General features: G+C 41.6%; 1 protein-coding gene across 1 annotated transcript in view; it reads right to left on the bottom strand.

The window, feature by feature from the left end:
* Positions 1-22,536, bottom strand: part of LOC125742629 (signal transducer and activator of transcription 5B-like) — a 56,968-nt gene that overhangs the window by 18,448 nt on the left and 15,984 nt on the right. Inside the window, exon 2 of the mRNA XM_049014825.1 lies at positions 201-328. Within this exon, the coding sequence (XP_048870782.1) occupies positions 201-328 (128 nt within the window). The remainder of the gene's footprint in view (positions 1-200; positions 329-22,536) is intronic.

The following is a 22,536-nucleotide window of genomic DNA, read 5'->3' as shown; positions in this document are numbered from 1 at the left end:
ATTTTCCAGTTTTTCTTGACTATCACAGGTGTTTTCACTATCCGACTGTATGTAGCCAAACAGTACGTTCAAGAAGATGAAATCCAGGTCACTGACTGACAATTAAGAAGGTTAAATATACTAATTCAGCATATCACATGCAACTGAGGATCACTGATGTTCATTTACATTATCATGAGATGAGGAACATATGTACCCACCATAGCTGGGCCTCGATCCACTGGGACAGGTAGTGGCGCACCTCAATGGGGAAATGCTGCCCATAGAGCGACTGCATCTGGTGCAGAGCCTCCCCCTGTAACTGCTGGGCCTGAATCCAAACCGCCATCTTCAGAAAGTGGGGAGAGAGTGAGGGAAGATGCAGACAGCGTGTATAACAAAAGAACTACAACGCTGAGGCTGGCCGAGGAGAACCGTTTGTTCATTTGGTTTAGACCTGTTAGAGTAAGAATACTGTCCCCGACCACAGCATATATATGCCTAACACAGGAACATGGATTTGCTGGCACACTGCCCCCCACAGGCCAGTTAGGAATTCACTTCTTTTCCAACAGGCACCATCTCTGGTGCATGAGGCAAAGTTACCTGTGACGTAAAATAAAGAAACTGGTTTGGCTGAGAGCCTCATATTAATCTAAATGGGCCCTAAACACACCTGAGGTGAGGTGACAAAAAAACGACTAAAGGTGGCACAAACTACACCATTCACATCCACTTTCAGCGAGGTATTGATCCATCCACTCTTATTCTTCCATGCTGGAGCCTCTGTTTAGCATGTGTACATGAACCTTTTTGTCTCTAGCTCATAATTATCTAGTTCTTTCGTTAGTCTTCAGAAAGATGGAAAGACGTGTGAATGGGGGGTGGGGAGGGGGGAAGAAAAGTTGGTATAAAGGTTATACTGACAGAAGAGCAGGCAGAACTGCACAACAACCTGCCGCCCTGAGCAAACACCCATGGCACGATTTTGGCGGGCATTGTACGCGACGAAGGCAAAGGAAACACGGTAAACCGTGTCACACACACATCAGAAACGCAGTAAACAGTGTCACACACGCATCAGAAACACAGTAAACAGTGTCACACACCCATCAGAAACGCAGTAAACAGTGTCACACACGCATCAGAAACGCAGTAAACAGTGTCACACACGCATCAGAAACGCAGTAAACAGTGTCACACACGCATCAGAAACGCCGTAAACCGTGTCACACACGCATCAGAAACGCCGTAAACCGTGTCACACACACATCTGAAACACTGTAAACAGTGTCACACACACATCAGAAATGCTGTAAACCGTGTCACACACGCATCGGAAACACAGTAAACAGTGTCACACACACATCAGAAACGCAGTAAACAGTGTCACACACACATCAGAAACGCTGTAAACCGTGTCACACACACATCAGAAATGCTGTAAACCGTGTCACACACGCATCGGAAACACAGTAAACAGTGTCACACACACATCAGAAACACAGTAAACAGTGTCACACACGCATCTGAAACACTGTAAACAGTGTCACACACATCAGAAACGCTGTAAACCGTGTCACACACGCATCGGAAACACAGTAAACAGTGTCACACACACATCAGAAACGCAGTAAACAGTGTCACACACACATCAGAAACGCAGTAAACAGTGTCACACACACATCAGAAACGCTGTAAACCGTGTCACACACGCATCAGAAACACCATAAACCGTGTCACACACGCATCAGAAATGCCGTAAACAGTGTCACACACGCATCAGAAACGCCGTAAACCGTGTCACACACACATCAGAAATGCCGCAAACAGTGTCACACACGCATCAAAAACGCCGTAAACAGTGTCACACACGCATCAAAAATGCCGCAAACAGTGTCACACACACATCAAAAACGCCGTAAACAGTGTCACACACGCATCAGAAATGCCGTAAACAGTGTCACACACACATCAGAAATGCCGCAAACAGTGTCACACACACATCAGAAATGCCGCAAACAGTGTCACACACGCATCAAAAACGCCGTAAACCGTGTCACACACACATCAGAAATGCCGCAAACAGTGTCACACACGCATCAAAAACGCCGTAAACAGTGTCACACACGCATCAGAAATGCTGCAAACAGTGTCACACACGCATCAAAAACGCCGTAAACAGTGTCACACACGCATCAGAAATGCCGTAAACAGTGTCACACACGCATCAGAAACGCCGTAAAGTGTCACACACACATCAGAAACACAGTAAACAGTGTCACACACGCATCTGAAACACTGTAAACAGTGTCACACACATCAGAAACGCTGTAAACCGTGTCACACACGCATCGGAAACACAGTAAACAGTGTCACACACACATCAGAAACGCAGTAAACAGTGTCACACACACATCAGAAACGCAGTAAACAGTGTCACACACACATCAGAAACGCTGTAAACCGTGTCACACACGCATCAGAAACACCATAAACCGTGTCACACACGCATCAGAAATGCCGTAAACAGTGTCACACACGCATCAGAAACGCCGTAAACCGTGTCACACACACATCAGAAATGCCGCAAACAGTGTCACACACGCATCAAAAACGCCGTAAACAGTGTCACACACGCATCAAAAATGCCGCAAACAGTGTCACACACACATCAAAAACGCCGTAAACAGTGTCACACACGCATCAGAAATGCCGTAAACAGTGTCACACACACATCAGAAATGCCGCAAACAGTGTCACACACACATCAGAAATGCCGCAAACAGTGTCACACACGCATCAAAAACGCCGTAAACAGTGTCACACACGCATCAGAAACGCCGTAAAGTGTCACACACGCATCAAAAACACCGTAAACCGTGTCACACACGCATCAGAAATGCCGTAAACAGTGTCACACACGCATCAAAAATGCCGTAAACCGTGTCACACACACATCAGAAATGCCGCAAACAGTGTCACACACGCATCAGAAATGCCGTAAACAGTGTCACACACGCATCAAAAACGCCGTAAACAGTGTCACACACGCATCAGAAATGCCGCAAACAGTGTCACACACGCATCAGAAATGCCGTAAACAGTGTCACACACGCATCAAAAACGCCGTAAACCGTGTCACACACACATCAGAAATGCCGCAAACAGTGTCACACACGCATCAAAAACGCCGTAAACAGTGTCACACACGCATCAAAAACGCCGTAAACAGTGTCACACACGCATCAAAAACGCCGTAAACCGTGTCACACACACATCAGAAATGCCGCAAACAGTGTCACACACGCATCAGAAATGCCGTAAACAGTGTCACACACGCATCAAAAACGCCGTAAACAGTGTCACACACGCATCAGAAATGCCGCAAACAGTGTCACACACGCATCAGAAATGCCGTAAACAGTGTCACACACGCATCAGAAATGCCGTAAACAGTGTCACACACGCATCAAAAACGCCGTAAACCGTGTCACACACACATCAGAAATGCCGCAAACAGTGTCACACACGCATCAAAAACGCCGTAAACAGTGTCACACACGCATCAAAAACGCCGTAAACAGTGTCACACACGCATCAGAAATGCCGTAAACAGTGTCACACACGCATCAGAAATGCCGTAAACAGTGTCACACACGCATCAAAAACACCGTAAACCGTGTGACACGCATCAGAAATGCCGTAAACAGTGTCACACACGCATCAAAAACACCGTAAACCGTGTGACACGCATCAGAAATGCCGTAAACAGTGTCACACACGCATCAGAAATGCCGTAAACCGTGTCACACACGCATCAGAAATGCCGTAAACAGTGTCACACACGCATCAAAAACACCGTAAACCGTGTCACACACGCATCAGAAATGCCGTAAACAGTGTCACACACACATCAGAATATTCTCATAAAACAGAGCTTGTGATGTGTCACTGGTCACTCACTGGCAGCTAATTCTGACACCAAGCTGGCTCCTTGAACACTAGTTCCCATTTCTACTGATTTGTAAAATACTGAATGAATAAATGTAAATATATACTCATAGCAATTGTCACTATTCACCAGGGATTTGGGTTTGACAGACGCAGTGTGGGCAAATGAGACATTTTAATGAACATTTAATTGACGCATTACTAAGCTCTGCATCATAGTAACTGAATTAGAGTGATACCTCTTGGTAGAATATTATCATTTTCTTTGCTGACGTTAGTATATAAAGAGACTTAATGTTATACTCATTTATACATCAGAATATTTGGTAACATCATTTTCGTTATGCACCGTATTGCTCAAGGGGCCCATTAGTCTGGCAATACTTAAACTTATACTTAACAACTTTCAGGTAAGAAGCCTCGGTATCATGTCACTCTGCTCCTCCGGTGCAGCAGACTGAAGAGTCAGACATGCCAACATGAAGAAGCATTGGGAGAGAAATGTAGAGCCATTACAGGTCATTATACAATGTTTTTACATCCTTAGGGGATTTTAACACAAAACACAAATTCTCGGATCAGCAAATGTTACTGACGAAGACACAGTAACTTGGCCACTGTTAATAAGAACTGAAAGAAATAACCCTGGAGCCAGGAGGCACTCCATCAGCAGCAGCGTGACTCCCATTCCCAGGCCAGCAGACCTGTGAATTCTGTGAATTCCAGGGTTATGTACTGAACGTTTTAATGAATCGGGGAAATTCATAACATCTTTGGTATTGCAAAGAATGACATAAATACTGGTGGCATCGCTCACAGGGAAGTGACTTAAGAAAACTCCCCTTTGCTGCTTTCTGACGTTACCGCATCTATATTAATCCCGTTTTGGTATGGGGCAGCGCACTGTGTCTTACAGATTGTGTTTGTGTGTGTGTGGAGGGGGGGAGGTATATCTTACATTTACATTTACATCTACAAAAAGCACACCTGAAAATCTCAAAGTCAAAAACAACAAACTAGAAGACAACTACTTCATCATTAAGAAGTGCTACACCTGTCCACACAAACCAATACTGAAGCAAAATGATATTTTGAAAGTTATAACACCGTGAGTTTTACCAGAGTGCAAATGATATGAAAATTTTCTCTCTGACATGATACCAGTGTTAAAAACAAAATTTAAAGGCACCATAATTTTTTAAAAGTCTTATTGACTGATTTCAATTTGTCAACCTTAAATAGCCCCAATTAAATGCCCCAATTTATAACCGTACAATTTCACCTTGAATTAGGTATGAAATATGAACTGTCACAATGTCACAAGACTCTCAACCAATGGAGCGCAGGTGTTATGTGAAATGTGTTGCCTGTCCTTCTTCTTTCATTTGGTGTTGGAAACATGGCCATGGAGCGTCAGTACTTTTAGGCAGACGTGGGTTTTCGGTTGTGCGGGCAAAATTAATGTTCAGCCCTCGTTCATCGCGCTCAGCCTTAAAGAGATAATGCAGAAAGCAGAGCTTCTCAGCATGGCCTGCAGTGATGGAGCTCCATTTCACATCAGAAATGGCTAGAGACATTTTTATTGCTTTACTGGTGGGTCTCAAGCCTGTATTGACATAACTGTATATTACTGGCAAACCGATCCAGTGTCCATTCAGGACATCTGCAGTGAACCACCTCATACCTTGACACAAAGTACACAAACAAACCCTCTGAGACATAGCAACATCATAAATTTACAAATGAGAGGAGGCCAATTGGCCCATCAAGCTCGTTTGGGGAGAACTTAACTAAACGCTAAAGTTGTTAAAATCTTATCTAGCTCTGATTTAAAGGAACCCAGGAAAAAGAAGCACCTTCCCTAGCTGAGGGGTATCAAGTAGGAGAACCAGAAAGTAGCTGAAACTATGACAGGTGTGAGAACCAGCTCGTCATCGCAGATGGATATAACTCAACAGAGGAGTTGACTGGCAGATCTGAAAAGTGTGACTCCCTTTACACCGGTTTCCCTTCCCGCCTAACTCTGAAAACCAGCCGGCATCCAACAGCGATGCTGTATCTGTGCCGTTACCCATACTGCCCAAACTTCAGGGGCTCAAATGCTAATCTGTAGCTTTGTACCTTCAAACTATGAACAGCAGTCTGGCTGCAGGTATTGTTCCAGATTAATTTAAACATGTTCTAGTACAATCTCTAATTAAAACCCCTAATTTGGACACGTCAGTCCTCTTTAATTTCAGACCAATTTCGAAGCTCCCACTTCTGTCCAAACTTTTGGAAAAAACTGTATTTAACATATATATGTATATAAAGATTACAACTGTGATCTTCCCTGGACAGGCACAGTGTTCTTGAACCTTTTTAATCAGGTTTTATAGACCTCCATAGCACTGCATCTACTCTCCTGAAAGTTTTTAACGACTTCTTATTAACTACTGATTCCTTGTTGTTTTAGATGTTACTTTAGCGTTTGATACAGTAACATCACAGCATACTCATCTCCCACCTGGAGCATCGTGTGGACTTTAAAGGCACCGCATTGGAGTGGATTAAATCTTACCTGCTTGACAGACGTTTTTCTGTCTGCGTTGGTGACTGTATTTCCTCCTCAGTACGCCTTCACTGTGGAGTCCCCCAGGGATCTATCCTAGGACCTACCCTTTTTTCTGTATACACTTCTAAGAAAATATGGCATTGTTATGCAAACAACACCCAAATCTACTTGCCTTTAAAATGTAAAGATAACCTTATAAAACAATTATGACACTGCCCGGAGGACATCAAAGCCTTATATTTTTTTTAAACTTCAACGAGAGCAAAACCAAGGTCCACATTTTTTGACCTAGTGGGACCTGTGATTCCCTCCACCTTAACCAAGGATTTGTGGGAACCTTTTGTTGAGTCCTCCAAAGAATTTGGGCTTGATTATGGATAGCAATTTTAAAACGGATAAACAAATCATGTCAGTGATAAAGTAAAGCTTCTTCCAGTTAAGACTTTTATCCAGTGTCAAACCCTTCTTATCATTTGAAGATTTTGAAAAAGCTGTGCATGTGTTTATTTCATGTGCTTATCTGACTGCCAAATAGTCCTAAACTGTGGAATGATTTGGATTTTAGGGTGGCCTCTTCACCGCCTGTTATTAAATCTCATCTTAAAACAGACTTTTATTCTCTGGTTTTTAACTCAGTTTGTTCATCCCTTGCCCTGATTTTATGTTTTTCTTTATGGGTTTCTTTGTTCCACTTTCTTGTCTTTCTATGAAAAAAATTTTAATATTTAAATTGTCTTTTATTGTTTATTCATTTGTTCCATTTATTGTCATTTAAATTCATACTTTTATGTAGTTCAATCTTTGTTGCGTTATTTGATGTATGTTTCATGCAGCACTTTGGGTTCATCTTCTGTTGTTCTAAAAGTGCTCTATAAATAAACATGACATGACTTGAATCCAAAGCATCATGAACAATAAATCTTCATCTACAACCATTGTATATGTGATGTGTATTTTTTAAAGAGAATTGTTCAGATTAAGGAGCTAATGAATGACATTAATTAATACACTTTGCTTTCGAGGCATGTTGTGTGATGCCCCTGATAATCATATCTGAATTTCGAACATCACAAATGTTGATTATATTTAGCACTAGGTTACATTTCAGCTGGTTTGCCTCACCAAGCAGATACATAATACCTGGAACTAAGGCAAGCATCCAAGAAAGAAAAGCCAGGCAAACACACATCTTGAAAGAAGGAAGCGAAAACAGGTCGAATCTGTGGATCAGCATCAAGAGGCTTGTGATGAGATGGGAAATCTTTGTGTACAGAGTTAAAGTGATAGACTGAAAATGTGAAATACTGAAACCACATCACAATCAATCACTGCACACTTTCACTCCCGGAACCTGAAGAGTTTTTCAGATTTGACAAAATCGGTGGTCATACATAAAAATATTAGCTGCAAAGACCTAGAAAAAAAACAACCCTAGGAGCAAAGAAAATTCCAGTGAGTCAAAAGAGAAGCAAATGCAAATTAGAGCTCAAATGAAAAACACTTTCCCTGTAATAGTACATGTACTGGAACTGCCTACATCAGCTCGGGTTATTTCTACTAGACAACTAAGGGCAGCTGCACTGCATCCACTGCATCCTACTGTACAAAACTGTCATTAGACAAACGCTTATAAGACGAATTTTTTAATGCAGAAATGATCAGAACTTGACTAGTTGTTATAAGTTAATATTGCATCTACACTTAATGAAAATAAGTCCAATATATGCAGACCAATATATCACAAACCTCAGTTTACTCTGTCTGCAATGTTAACTGTGTAATCAGTAACTGGGATTATGGGTAATTTACTGATGCTCACACACGTCACTTCTAATGTGTAATTAGTGGTACGTACATATGTCACTTTCCCCACTGTGCAATATCCCCCCCCCACCCCTGCATACATACACACACATTCCCTTATTTCTGACTCTTTAATTTGACTTCTTTTTCTTTTCCTCTTAACTTCTCCAGTGCTGAAAGACTTGCTTGCTTGTTCCTCCTCTTGTCTGATGCATTTCTCTGTAGTGTTGATCCTGTGTTAACATGCATATGACAAACTAATATATAGACTGGTGTGTTGATTGTGTATCTACTGTACAATAATAGAACTGCATCTGTTTGATAAGTTGTAGGTTCTGGAACGGGTGACATGATAACGCATCCCATTATTCTGTTGAGTCTGCTCTCCTGAAGCCACCGTGTCATATGCGTGCAGGTGCTTGTGACAGGGCATTAGATCACATTTAATGCCACCCCACCACACTTGGGGGTCTGCCCCTCCGGTGCCTTTTTTCTTCTCTGCTTTCTATAAATAGAAGATGAGTCAGCCAAATAGATAACCCAGACACTTCCATCTTCACTTAGAAGCACGAAGGTTTTGTCACTTCTGAATTCAGTGGAGAAAAACAAATAATATAAAAAAACAAGATTAAAGGACTTAGCAAAGCATCTCTTCCGGTGAGTCAAACCCAACAACCACCAGGCGTAAATACTTGCGCAGCGGACTGAGAGTAGGTTTAGTGGCATGATGAAAACTCTGTGTGAAGCTTGTCAGCTCAGTCCACATTAACGGCAGCACCGACCGAACCCAAAGAGTATCTCCAAGATGGATGGACAAACATGCGTCTATGGTACGCCTTACGTTTACCCCGAGCATTCTTAAGCACTAGTGATTAAAACTAAATTGTCGAAGTATCTCAAATCATGAGAAATACATGTTATCTTTTCAAGTTAGCAGCATGTCTAAGTAAACATACTTGTAAACGCAATAGCGACTTTAGTGTCAAAGGGCAAACGTGCATGACATGCTCGGTATCCCTGTCCTCTGAGGCAGTGTGGCCACGCCCCGTCTGCAGCACGATCCGATCCCGTCCGGACTGCCATATGTGCATCGTCACACCTGCCCTGGGCCAAAGGCTGTAAATACTATAAATATACGCCGCTGCTGTCAGCTGAGTGAAAACTAATTCACTTAACCTAACCCTCCAGACTCCCATCAGGTCCTGCTGCCGCTGCAGCTCGTCTCCGTCACTGTCCCGAGGTGGGACCATCCTGTGGAAGCGGCGAGCTTCCGATCACACGCACAGAGGCCTGAACCACTGGACCACACGCCTAGGTCCTGGGCAGAGCCCAGCACAACATGGAAACCTTACACATGCATAATAAATAGAATAGACTGAGGTGGCTTTACCTCAGAACAGACACACAGTTCAGGAACCTTATCTAATTTAGCAGAACTATGCCAGCAGCCTGGAAAGGTTAGGGATTAGTTCAAATTTGCCATTGGCAATGGCTCATGCTTAACAAACATCATGACTGGAGCAAACAGAGCAGAATGTCACCCTAAACATTACAACATTTTAAAAAGGATACCTACTTTCAGCTGCATATATTCTATATTTTCACATTGCCAATTCGCTTAATGAAGTTAATATTAATTATAAATGCTCAGTAGTGATTTGTAGTTTAGCAAAATTTTTGCTTTTTAAACATACTTATTACGTACTGAAAACATGCTTAATTTTGGTTTATCTTGCAAAGCTGTTGGAATATGAATGGTTGTAACATATCTTGCAATATGTGGATTGTTACACCACGGAGTGTCACCTCCATAAAGCAACAGGGTCACTGACCGGCTTCAAAATGTTTAATTTGCTGTATTTCACCTCATTCAAAATCAAACACGTGAGAATCTGGAAGATACACATATTACATGTAATTGTTTAATGAGGCGTTTATTGAGAAAGAACCTGAAATGAATATGAAGAAACATCGTAGACCTACTCCAGTGGAGGATCTCAGCCAGCTCACGTTTCAGAGCAAAGAAACAGACCAACGCTTTCCTGAGGGGGATTCCTGCCGTTCGCCTCACAGGCACCTGATGAACGTTCATGCTTGCCAAAAAGGCGGAGTGGTCTCTAACGCCGCTATCCAGGCACCAACAGCAGATGTTTTCACTCTTTGTCCTGAAGATTCATAGTTTACATAAGATTAGGATGGACATGGGGGAAACTTGGGGGAGGGGGGGTGGGGTGTTGTTTCTGATCGTTTTGATACATTGCCCAACAATTACTTTATTTGCAGATTTCTGTGATATGGTCACATCCCTGATCTAGGTCAGAGTGGACACTTTGGACTAGGACAGGTTTTGTAAACTACCATTTCAACAAAAAGGACCTGGATTTCACTTAAGCACCAAGTTCTTGCTGTGCGCTGATTGGTCAGTCTCCTATAATCATGCACGTGTCACTAATGTTAATGTGAAACAGCCGGATGAGTCTTTCAATCAATGAAACATAGTAGTAGTTTGTAAAACCTGAAGTAGCTCAGACATGGATTATCTGGTCACCCTACCTAATCATTGCAGCCATTAATCCTGTGCAATGCTAAAGACATACAAAAGATAATTCTGAGACACCAAGTGCCAGTTTCAGAAGGGAGGATTTCTTGCTTAGCTGTGTAACTTGTAAGATTTAAGGTAGTCTGAGCTAAATTTAAGTGAACACAGATAAAGTCCATTTACACTCTCTACAGCCCTACAGATACCTTCATAATTCATTATAATGGTTAGTATAAGCAAAATGCATAATAAACAAGGCTATAATGTGTTATGCCTTTCTATAAATATATCTATTTATAGAAATAACTTTACGAATGCATTATAATGGGTGCTTTAAGTGAAGTGTTACCAAATGGCCTTAATTATAACATAATATAACAGAATAACTGATCGTGTAACAAGATGATGCTTGAGTGACAAAATAACCCATAAACTGCTAAAAGAAGGCATTGTGAACACTAACACAATGAAACAATTGAAATAAAGTGACACTCGAATGCTGTGCCGCAGGCCTACACTGTTGCCACTCTATGGAGCAGTGCAGTAATTCCATGGCACTGCAATAATGTCCTGGCACAGTGGACACCAAGCGTCCATCACTGCAATCTGTAGCATGGTGGAAACCGTGTTAAGGGTATGTGATTCCGGTGATTAGCAAATTATAACAGCAGCACAGCAAGGGGGAGCTGGGGGGTATGAGCAGGGCCCACAATAAGAGAAAGTGCCCATAACAGAATAACCAGAAGGAGGGAAAAAGCATGTGTGTGTCCACAACAATCACTGTGCACAATGACACCTAAGTGATTGAATAGTGAAAAAAAAAATTGAGCAATCAAGACAGATCAAGGACTTTAATTTTATCAACACGCTCAAAAATGTTTCACTATGACTAATGATTTACTATTGTCAGCTTCTGTAACGGACTGGCATCCCCTTGAGGGTTGGGTTTAGGGTTAAACCCCTCCCCTCGAGACCCCTACCAGGATTGACGGTTGGAAGACGGATAGGCTTTCTGTGGGGCGCGAAATCGACCCGAGTGCAAACCGGGTTTGTGGAAGAAGGCGAGAGTTGTGCATGTCACCTTAGCAACAGTACTCATTAGAAGGGGATACAAGGAAAACAAGCGAAAAATAAATGAGAAGATGACTGAGGGATCTTCTTCAGTAGGGGAAACAAGGGCAAGGTCACATTAAAAATCAACATGAGCATAAATCAGTCATGAATTCCAGACAGGGGCTCTGGCTGTGAAAAAAATGCAAGCTGGAAGGCCTGTACTACAAACAGAGCAGGACCACTGCGGACACTGCAGCCTCTCTCCACTGAAACATGCCCATGCATGTCGGGATCTGAAATAGCAGTCAAATTAGGATACACACTATAAAAAGAAACTTTACAATGCAAAACCTCAAATATTTAAAGACAAATTCAGCTATATTTGGCACTAAGCCTCCTCATAGGCACTCATGATTCTTATGGACATTTCTACACTCATGCTATACTTCTGTATTTATATACATTGACAGATGCACTGACATATCACAGTGCTTCCTTCAGCTATCGCTTTGCTGCGCTTCCTGTCTTGTGGCGTCCCCAGTGCATTTGCAAGCATACAACAGGGTGCATTTTGCCAGCAGACTCAGGGGATGAAGGAATAACAGCACAGAATACAGATATCCCAAATGACAGAATGGAGTTCCGATTTGCAGGTGATTTACTAACAGGGCCAAATGCTGCTTATTCCTTTTTGTTTCTGGGGGGTTTTTGAATGTGAGCGAGGTCACTTCCTCCTGAAAGAGTCAATGTTTTTTACTATAATAATAAAACAGATAATAACTTCAAGGCCAAGCTGCCTGTAACTGCATCCATAGGAAAAAGGCATCTCGCTCCAACTTTCTTTCCATGAAAAATATGTTTTGAGGTTGATGTTAACGTCAGACAAAATCCCAGTTAACATAGCAAAGAGGGAATGGCGTTTTTAGGACAGTGGAAGGAACAAAAGCGAAAGCTGCTACAGCCAGAGAATTCGAACTACAGTATTACAGAAAAACCTAAGAGCCTCTGACAGCCAGCCGGGCTATTTGACATTCAGGGTAACTTTTTACAGCACACTTCTGACTCAGCTTGGTGTCACATTCATACACTAGACCACCCCAGTAGATGCATTATCATTGAAGAACTAATATGATTTTTATTTCTCACACAACAAGTGGGTATGGATAATGAAGGAATAAATGAATGAATTCATTAATGTAATGAATGAATGAACATCATTTGAATTGGTTTTAAATGTCAGAATGTTTCGTCTATAAAATAATAAATTCTAAATAAATCACCAAATCTCATTTCCATTATTTATTATGAATTTTACAGTCCCTAAACAATTAGTTGTAAGACTGACTATTCATAATCGATATCAAAAAAAATTTGCATTATTGCTGTAAGAACAAAAGGTCTTCATTTCTTAAAAGTGCCATAAAATGAAGGTGTGTGCCTTTAAGGACTGCCATGTGCTTTAAACCAATTTCCCCCTAATATAACAATTAGATGCCTGGGAACGAGGTTAAAATTAATGTCATTCTGAAGTACTTGTGATGGCTAGGAGTGTCGCATCACATGGTAGGAGCACAGAGAACAGAGAGAGGAATGGCCGCAGGGCCAATTTCACTGCAGTCGTCCCCTTTTTCCAGACCTAAGAACAACAGTCTACCTTCCCTGAGCTGGTGTCTGACTGTGTGTATGTGTGTGTAAATATAAATATACATATATATTACACTGTAGGGACCACATGGAAATCTGTGACTGCAATCAAACTCAAAATGTCAAACGTCTTGTATTTTATTTGGTTACTTATAGTTAAGGATTGGGCTAGGTAGTGGTTATGCTTGTTATAGTTGGGATTAGGGTTTTGCCCATAAAAATGAATGGAGAATCCTCACGATGATATAGATACCTAACATGCGTGTGCGTGTGAGAGAGAGAGAGAGATTGAGAGAGAGAGTGGCAGCCAAAGTGATTCCCCTGAAGAGCACACGTGCCTGTTGATATTCCAGGGGCCATCTGGTTGGCCAGTGCAAATATTGAGCAGGACAAATGCAGGGCAAGAGATGGCAGGGCCAAATATGACAGGGAGGAAGACAGGTCCACGTAGGACAGTGACTGAAAGAGGAAGAATACAGTCACAAACCAAGGCTGATGCAACTGACACATATGTACGAATTGTTCCAGAAGGCACCCTGGACGGGATGCCAGTGTAGTGCAGGGCACACAAATTATGGGAAATTGTGAGACACCAATTAGCCTAACTACATGGCTTTAGACTGCAACATGAAAGTTGAGCACCTGCAGGAAATGTGCAGAACACGGGCAAAACATGAAAACTGCACACGCATACAGAGTGGAATCAGGACTCAAGCCCTGTAATTCTTAATGAGCTATCTCATAAAACATCTGAAAGAGCTCTGCTTTAAAGTTTATGCATAAGGTGATAAATTTTAGATGTTAAATATGTGTTTGTGTTAAACATGCCTTGAGGAAGGGCAAAGTGCAAGAGTTCTGATGTATCTTTTACCTGTTATTAAATAGTCATTCGGCCTGATCTCTACTGCATGCATAGAAGTGTCCACATATAGGCACATCTGTGGCCGTGCGAGTGTGTGCATCCATCTACGCACTTCCATTTACACATATGTGCTAGAACAAGGGGCATAAAATAGGGGCATAAAATAGAAACAGAAAGTCACACAGTGGGTTAGGGGGCACAAAAGGAAGGAAGGAAGGAAGGGGGCCAGGAGACGTTTCAGAGCTCTTCACTAGCATTTCCCTGAACATGCCACGGGCTGCAGTGAAGCACCTGTGCCCTGCAGGCCAATGTGCTGCAATTACACCAGCAGGGAACAAGAAAGGACATTTAATGAGGCTTTAACATTGGATATTTCAATAAACAAACAAACAAATAATCAAACAAACAAACAAGCAAACAAACAAACAAGCAAACAAATAAATGCATGAATGAATGAATGAATGAATCATGATGAGAAAAAGAGTCAGAGAGATTTTAATTTGAAAAAAAAAAAATGTACATGCAACTACAAAGACAGAATCCCTGTCGAGACCCAGAATAGCCCACGTTTTATCTAAAACTTGAAAGGACAGATAAAGTGACCTGACACCAAGAAAGGGTGAATCAGTGCACCACTAAAAAGCTCTAATCTGTCTGACATACAGTGCCCTCCACTGCAAAGCTTTTAAGCCTAAACTCAATGCTATTTGGGCGAAGCGGAAGTTTAAAAAAAAAAAATCACATTACTTCACTTCACTTAATTTAGCTTGAAAGCACTGGTCCGCTGGGAAAGCCAACAATAAAAAATTGTTCCTAGTGAAAAAAGCAGCATGCCTATGATGTCTCATAAGCCAACGACACATCAAACAATGTTAATTTGATTATTAACAAGCAGCCCTATAAATATTTTTGTGAAAGGCCTGGTTACACTGGGGGCAGTACTGGTTAAAAGTGAAAGAAAAAAAAATCTTTGCAAGTCTGCAGTTTCATGGACAGCACTGTTAAAAGTGAAAGTACACCACATTTCAAAAAATGATTAGCAACATCTTAAAATCCACCATACAGGCTGTCAACATCTGGTCTCGAAAGGCTCTGTTTTTACCATTAAAAGCCTGCTTCAGGAGGGTTATATTACATTTATTGAATGTAATCAATTAAGGCAGAGAACAAAGCTGACGTTAGGAGGTAAAAGTTTAAAATGTGCTCACACTTCAGCCGAAGCAAGCTCCGACATGTCAAATTTAAGGTATTGATCTGTATAGTCTGCTGAAACAGGGTACTGCCGTAATGGCCGGTGATCAACAAAGCTGTTTTCCACTGACATGGCCAGGACCAGGGCTGTTTTGCATTGGTTGTTTTCCAATGAATTTAGAAAGACACACCAAGGAGGTTTCAATGCCTCGCTGGCAAAATGATGCATCCACATTCTGTCGGTTTTGTCCCCAGCATCCCAGCCTGTTAGCAGCCACATGCCTCCTTCAAACTCAGTTTGGTTTATTCTCCCTCCTAATCATTATTCACCCTTGTACTGTTTCCTCCATTTCTCTCCCAGTCGACGGAGATCGTGCTGTAAGTGTGGATGTCTATTGTCCCGAAGGCTTTTGGTTTCCTCTCTTCCATGACCCTCTTTCCTCCACTGTGCCCATTCTCCTGAGCAGTCTGCACGTTTAGGTGCTTGATACTCATCACTGGCAGGTGAATCTCAACACTACTGAGCACTAATACCTCCGTGATAATTATGGATCCACAAAAATATCAACTTTAGCACAGCTATATATGTCAATGACATGATGCAATTTTATTTTATTGTCCATATGGCTAAATTTAAACTTAAATAAATAAATAAATGCAGATTTTTTTTTGATGACCTATTCTGCAATTTCTGGTTTTAATCAATTTTGAGAGAATAATTGGGACAAAAATAACAATGTGCTGTAACTGTAAACACCAAAAATTGAAGTGCTTTAAAAAGGTGAAGTTTTCAATAAAATACCCTTTCAACTAGTCTGGTAAAATCTTACATTAGAGCTGTTTAACAGGAAATAAAAGTAACAGAACACAACTGTTCTGAATATTACAATTCATTTAGGATTGCGTAACCACCATTTAAGAAGCCATTTTCTTCACATTGTGCAAGAAATCCATGTGACAAGAAATACCATCAGAGTGAAGGACGACCCTAACTGTTGCAGGCCAAGGTTAGTAACTATCTTTAAAATACCAGATAATTTTACATTTTGAGGGAATGGTCAGGTATGCTTAGGCTTACATGTCAAATAGTATGACCCCAGGAAAACATTCACAGTTCATCATAATTGTAAAAATTAGCATTTACATAAAAAGTCATGATTAAAACATTGACACCAAGGCCATGTGCTTACATACAGTAGGTGTCCATAATATTGGCCATGAAATTAGATTTTAAGCAACCAGTTACACCATTTGACTGAAATGACATTTTGACTCTTATTACAGTTGGTTTTTCTGTTAAAGGACAATTTTGTGAAATATCAGTAGCTTATTGTGCTGATTAACTTACTATGTGGAACTGTTTTCAAGTGTTCAATGTAATATTTTTTGAAAATTTTTAAATCATTAAGCTGCCCAACCTTTGTGTGTCAGAAATGTTTATCTTCATTGCATATTTGTATCCCATTCAATTATGGATTTAAGCGATATATAATGTAACATATGTACCTAATGTCATAATGTAGCGGAATCAGGTGGGTGAACAATGACTGTTGAACATGAACAGCACCTAAAACTCCAATAATTCAGTGACAGGAGAAGTACTACTGAAAAAATAAATTTTTCATCTCTACAGTATATTACATTTCTGCTACACCATATTTAATACAATAAAATAGTACCTCTTATCCCCAAATAGATGCCACATTCAAGCCAGGAAAAAGTGGCCTATCACAGAGCATGAGTGAATGCAGATCCTGCTGCATGGACCAGTTTCCTTGCCATAAGGCATGAAAGGTAGATCACACACACACACACACACAGATACGCACAGACACAGATACGCACACACACAGATACACACAGACACAGATACGCACAGACACAGACAGAAATACACAGACACATGGAGAGGTATGTCTTTACCCTGATTCACTGTTGCTAGATATTTTTCTTAATTGAAATCATGTCTGAGGTCTTAGTTCTCAACAAGGAAAGGGTGGATTTCCCATCCAGGTGGGGATGAGTCACTGCCTCAACTGAAGGAGATTAAGTATCTCGGGGTATTCTTCATGAGAGAGGGGAAAAGGGACCGGAGACTGACAGGCGGATCGGTGCTGTGTTGATGCTGTACTGTTCTGTTGTGGTAAAGCAAGAGCTGAGCTGGAAGGCAAAGCTATCAATTTACAGGTCAATCTGCATTACTACCCTCACCTATGGTCACAAGCTTTGGGTAAGTGACCGAAAGAATGAGATCATGGATAGAAGCAGTAGAAATGAGTTTCTTCCGCAGGGCGTCTGGGCTCAGTCTTAGGGACAGGGTGAGGAGCTCGGACATTCGAGAGGGTCTCAAAAGTTCCTGCTCCTTCACATGGAAGGGAGCCAGCTGAGGTGGTTCAGACATCTATCTAGAGTGTCTCCTGGATGCTTCCTTGGGGAGATGATTGGGAGATCCAGGAGGAGACCCCGTGGCAGACCCAGGATATGCTGGATATATTATATATCTCAGTTAGGGTTGGGTACCTTTCACATTTTCGGTACCGATACTCAACGGTACTTCATTTCGATACCTTGCTCTTCCAGTTTTTTTAAAATATCCCCAAACAATAACTAAAACAGATAGTTCACTAATTACCTGAAGCTGCAGTAGAACTTGTCGACAGCATAGTTTCGGTGTTCTCGATGTCGATGCTGGCTGCACGGACGACGTCAGTGCGTGCGCCGTAGCTGGGGCTGCAGCCTTAACTGTGGCGCTCCAATTAACACCAAACATTCATCCGCCCGTAAATATATTTTATGTTTAACGAGGTTTATGTTTCCTCAAGTTCAACGTACTGCTAGCCCCAGTTTTGCATTTTGCGTGGCAAATATTGCATATCGCGCAGTCTGCATCAGTGAGCTTTCTTCCCCTGGCAACCATTGTCACGGTAAACAAAACTAAAACGATCACTTAAATAGCAAATTGAAATTTAACTGCATTAAATATCTGTCTATCTGCATTAAACTGCATTAAATATCTGTCTATCCTATTGCTGCTTTAAATGTAAATTGCATTGAAACATTGCGATAGCATGGTGGTGCAGTGGTTAGTACTGTTGCCTCATACCTCTGGGACCCGGGTTCGAGTCTCCGCCTGGGTCACATGTGTGTGGAGTTTGCATGTTCTCCCCATGTCGTCGTGAGGTTTCCTCCGGGTACTCCGGTTTCCCCCCACAGTCCAAAGGCATGCTGGGGCTAAACATGCCCGAAGGAGTGCATGTGAATGGTGTGTGAATGTGCCCTGTGATGGGCTGGACCCCCGTCCTCGGTTGTTCCCTGCCTCATGCCCATAGCTTCTGGGATAGGCTCTGTACCCCCCATGACCCAGAAGGATAAGTGGTTTGGAAAATGGATGGATGGATAATTAAAACCTCTCCCAGTTCCGTATGTCCCGCTCAGCTCGTGCGTGCCGCTGCTGATGAGTATGTGAATGTACCGAAATTTGGCACCATTTGATTTGACATGAACCAATACCCGGTAGTACCGACATCATTCGGACAGTACATTTAGAAGCACCGACCTCGGTACCCAACCCTTTATCTCAGCTGGCCTGGGAATCTTAAAATTACATTTTATCTAAATACAGTGGACACCACTTACAGTGATAATGGTTATAGCAATCAAAAACTTATATGGATCAAAAAGCTTGGACCAGAATCACTCCTGTACAAATACCATTTAAATATTTTGCTTATAGTAATCAAGTAGCCCACTTATAGTATTCATTTTGGGTCTTTTTAAACATGACAACACATGGAAAAGATTAAAACTGCAATAATACTTTTTTTCAACTTTACTTACATAAGCCTACTTTGCCGTGAGGTAACGCTAGCTACCTGAGGCTAATGCTGCGTGCACAGAAAACATGACAGGAAAAAGTCATTTTCTCTCAATGACAAATATAGACTCATGAAAGCTTATGATAAACCGGCAAAAACTAGCCACCGAGATGCATCAGTGAAACTACAATAACCACTTTGAGACTATGTAACAATGTTAAAATGTGCTGTAACAATAACATTTTATTGAATATTATGTACAATACTATACTGAATTATAGCATATTTGAATTGTACACAGTTCAGTAATTTAATTTGTGCAGTACTGTAATTTGAAAAGCATTTGAAACAGCTGTACTGTATTTAGAAATCATCATTACTAGGGGTGTAACAATGTACCACGAGACGAGACACAATATTGGGTTCATGACGAGACGATATTTTAACTATTTTTAAGGAAAACTTCAAAGAGGAAATATATTACTGGAAAGCAGCCTTTTATTTAATTAATTTGGAAGATAAAAAATGCTAAATAATGCAGAAGTATTGTGAAATGTGTTAAATAATCACCATCATCAAATGCACCATAAAAATATCTAGCACCATAAAATATTTCACCACAAACTCAAATGACAGGCTTCTCTTATATTTGACTTCTCAATTGAACATAAAATAGACTATAAATAAAACAATATAAATAACAAACATAAAACATATTTTTTAATGTTTTCTTCACCGGTGCAGTGGATTTCAGTACAGAGCTCTGATGGTGCTGCAGATGGCTCTGCACAGCAGTAGCGTTAGCCGCTGTGTACGGCGTTATTTTCCTACAATGCGTACAGATGGTTCGTGTTTTGTCTGTCACCCTTTCGCCACTTTTATTTTCCGCCAGGTACCCAAAATGCTGCCACACGAAAGATTTAAAAGTGTCTGGGGCATCTGCTATGGTAATTTTGTCAGACACCGATATGCTTACAGCAGCTGATTTGCAGCGCATTCGCGAGATTTCTACAGATTTTTTGGCTGCACATTCATGCTGCAGATCTCCTGCTCCATCACATCCCAAAGGTGTTCTGTTAGATTCAGACCCTGTGTCTGCAAAGGCCAATGAACACTGAACTCACGGTCACGCTCACCAGACACTTTGCGACACGTTGCATTATCATTCTAGAAGTAGCCATTAGAACACGAGAAAATTGTGGCCATGAAGGGATGCACATGGTCAGCAACAACTATCGTTTTACTGAACAGAAAAATATAATAAATCTCTATATCATGCATCATATTTCCCTTTCAATGTGCTACATCCACACCACGATTATAAGAGTTGTTATGCCTTTCACCTTATATTCACGAAGATCGGCAAAGCATAAAGGAGTCCACCCCAAAATAAACATCTTCCCTCACTGTATGCATAGTAACGGTAATGTTTAAGGTAGTGAAATGCTTTTGGTACAGAAACGCAACATCAACATCTGCACATTGTTACAATGGAAGCACACCGCCAGACAACCATTTGGATTCACGGTGTTATTAAGCTGGTCTACTACAGATACAGATGTCCTAAGCATCAAACTAAACAGACCAAAAATGATCCCAGTAGAAGACCAAGCTCTCTACTCCACAGCTAATAATGTCCACTGCACCCGTTACAGATTGGGGGCACGGGGCAGCTCAGGACCCCATGCCAGAGACAGAGAACAAAAAGGGGTGAGTACTTAAATAGAAACATCTGAGGTTACGACAATGCCGCCAAGGGCCTGCTTCCTGTCTATCAAGTGGAGCAGGCCTGGCTGAAAGTGTTTCTGAGGTACACATAAACATGTGGGAAGAACGCCAGCGTGATCCGTTTCGTGTAAAGTTATTCAACTGTAACACCAGGCTGCTGCCATGCTGGGATGTTCTCTGAAGGCGGCACATGCAGCGAGCCACAGGGGAAAAAAAATAATCAAGTTTGATTATCAGACATGTGAGAAAGCATTGGTTTATTTCAGATAAACTATAACTAGACTCTTAAGATTTCTCCCAATCGGATTATGCAAAGAAAATACAGACAATATGTCACCATACTGTGATATTATGCAAGCAAGAAAACAGAATCAAACTATGTTAAAACGTAAAAGAAACCAGAAAGTACATGGCTGTAAGAGCATAAGGCTTTGGATCTTTTCCAGCAGCATATTACTTAATGTTTAGTAATATCCAAGGTCTTAAAATGGAAGCTGCAACACGAAGAGACACTGCAGGAGCTCAGCAATGAAATCATGTTCAGTCTAATGCATAGAAGACATAATTTTTACCTTGACGCCCACTCACTGTAACCTAGACTTGTCATGTTGCTTACAGATCTTTTTCTGATACCAAACAGGGCGCATACAATAAGAAAGCAGAAAGCATAACTGGTTTAAAAGTAAACACTCATATTTCAGTCCTGCTTCTCAGCCTTCTTTACTCATATATTCAAACTATAAATAAAGTGCAAATGTAGAAGTTTGCATGCAGCGTAACAGGGTAACGTAGACACCACTTAACCATGGCACTGAATGCTGTAATTTTTGAAGGGCTTTACTGAAACGTGCCCCTCCCCCCGAAAGCTCTGAAAGCCCTCAAGCTCCATCTTTTAATGTGATAAAGGCTGCTGCCATTATAACATGGTTACGGTGCAGGTCTCTGCCTCAAAACAGCAGCCCAGTTCCCACCAGGTCTTCTGGCAATGTGGCATCAGTTTGCTGAATGGCTGCATTTCAGTGGACCAACAGAAATAGACTGGAGACATCGGGAACCTCAGAGTGGCCCTAAAGGTCACCTCCTGCACACCCCTGGTGCCGAAAAGACATTATGCACCACGGAGTATGTATATATCATAAATGTTAATAATGTAGATCAGTGTTTCCCGATCTGGTCCTCGGGGACCCACAGGCAGTTCACGTTTGTGCTCCCTTTCAGCTCCATTTAGGGACCTGGGAGAGAGCAAAATTATGGCCTGTCTGGCAGGGAGCATGGAGGGAGCAACTGCTGGTCCCCGAGGACTGCATTGGGAAACACTAATATAGATTATGAAGCAGCTGGTCATGTTTGAATCACATCTGAATGCATGGAGTTTGTGTGTTATCCCCATATTCCTCACGTTCACCCACTGCAA

The sequence above is a fragment of the Brienomyrus brachyistius genome, chromosome 5, assembly GCF_023856365.1.
Source record: "Brienomyrus brachyistius isolate T26 chromosome 5, BBRACH_0.4, whole genome shotgun sequence".
Lineage (NCBI taxonomy): Eukaryota > Metazoa > Chordata > Actinopteri > Osteoglossiformes > Mormyridae > Brienomyrus > Brienomyrus brachyistius.
This window is presented reverse-complemented; position numbering and strand designations above follow the sequence as displayed.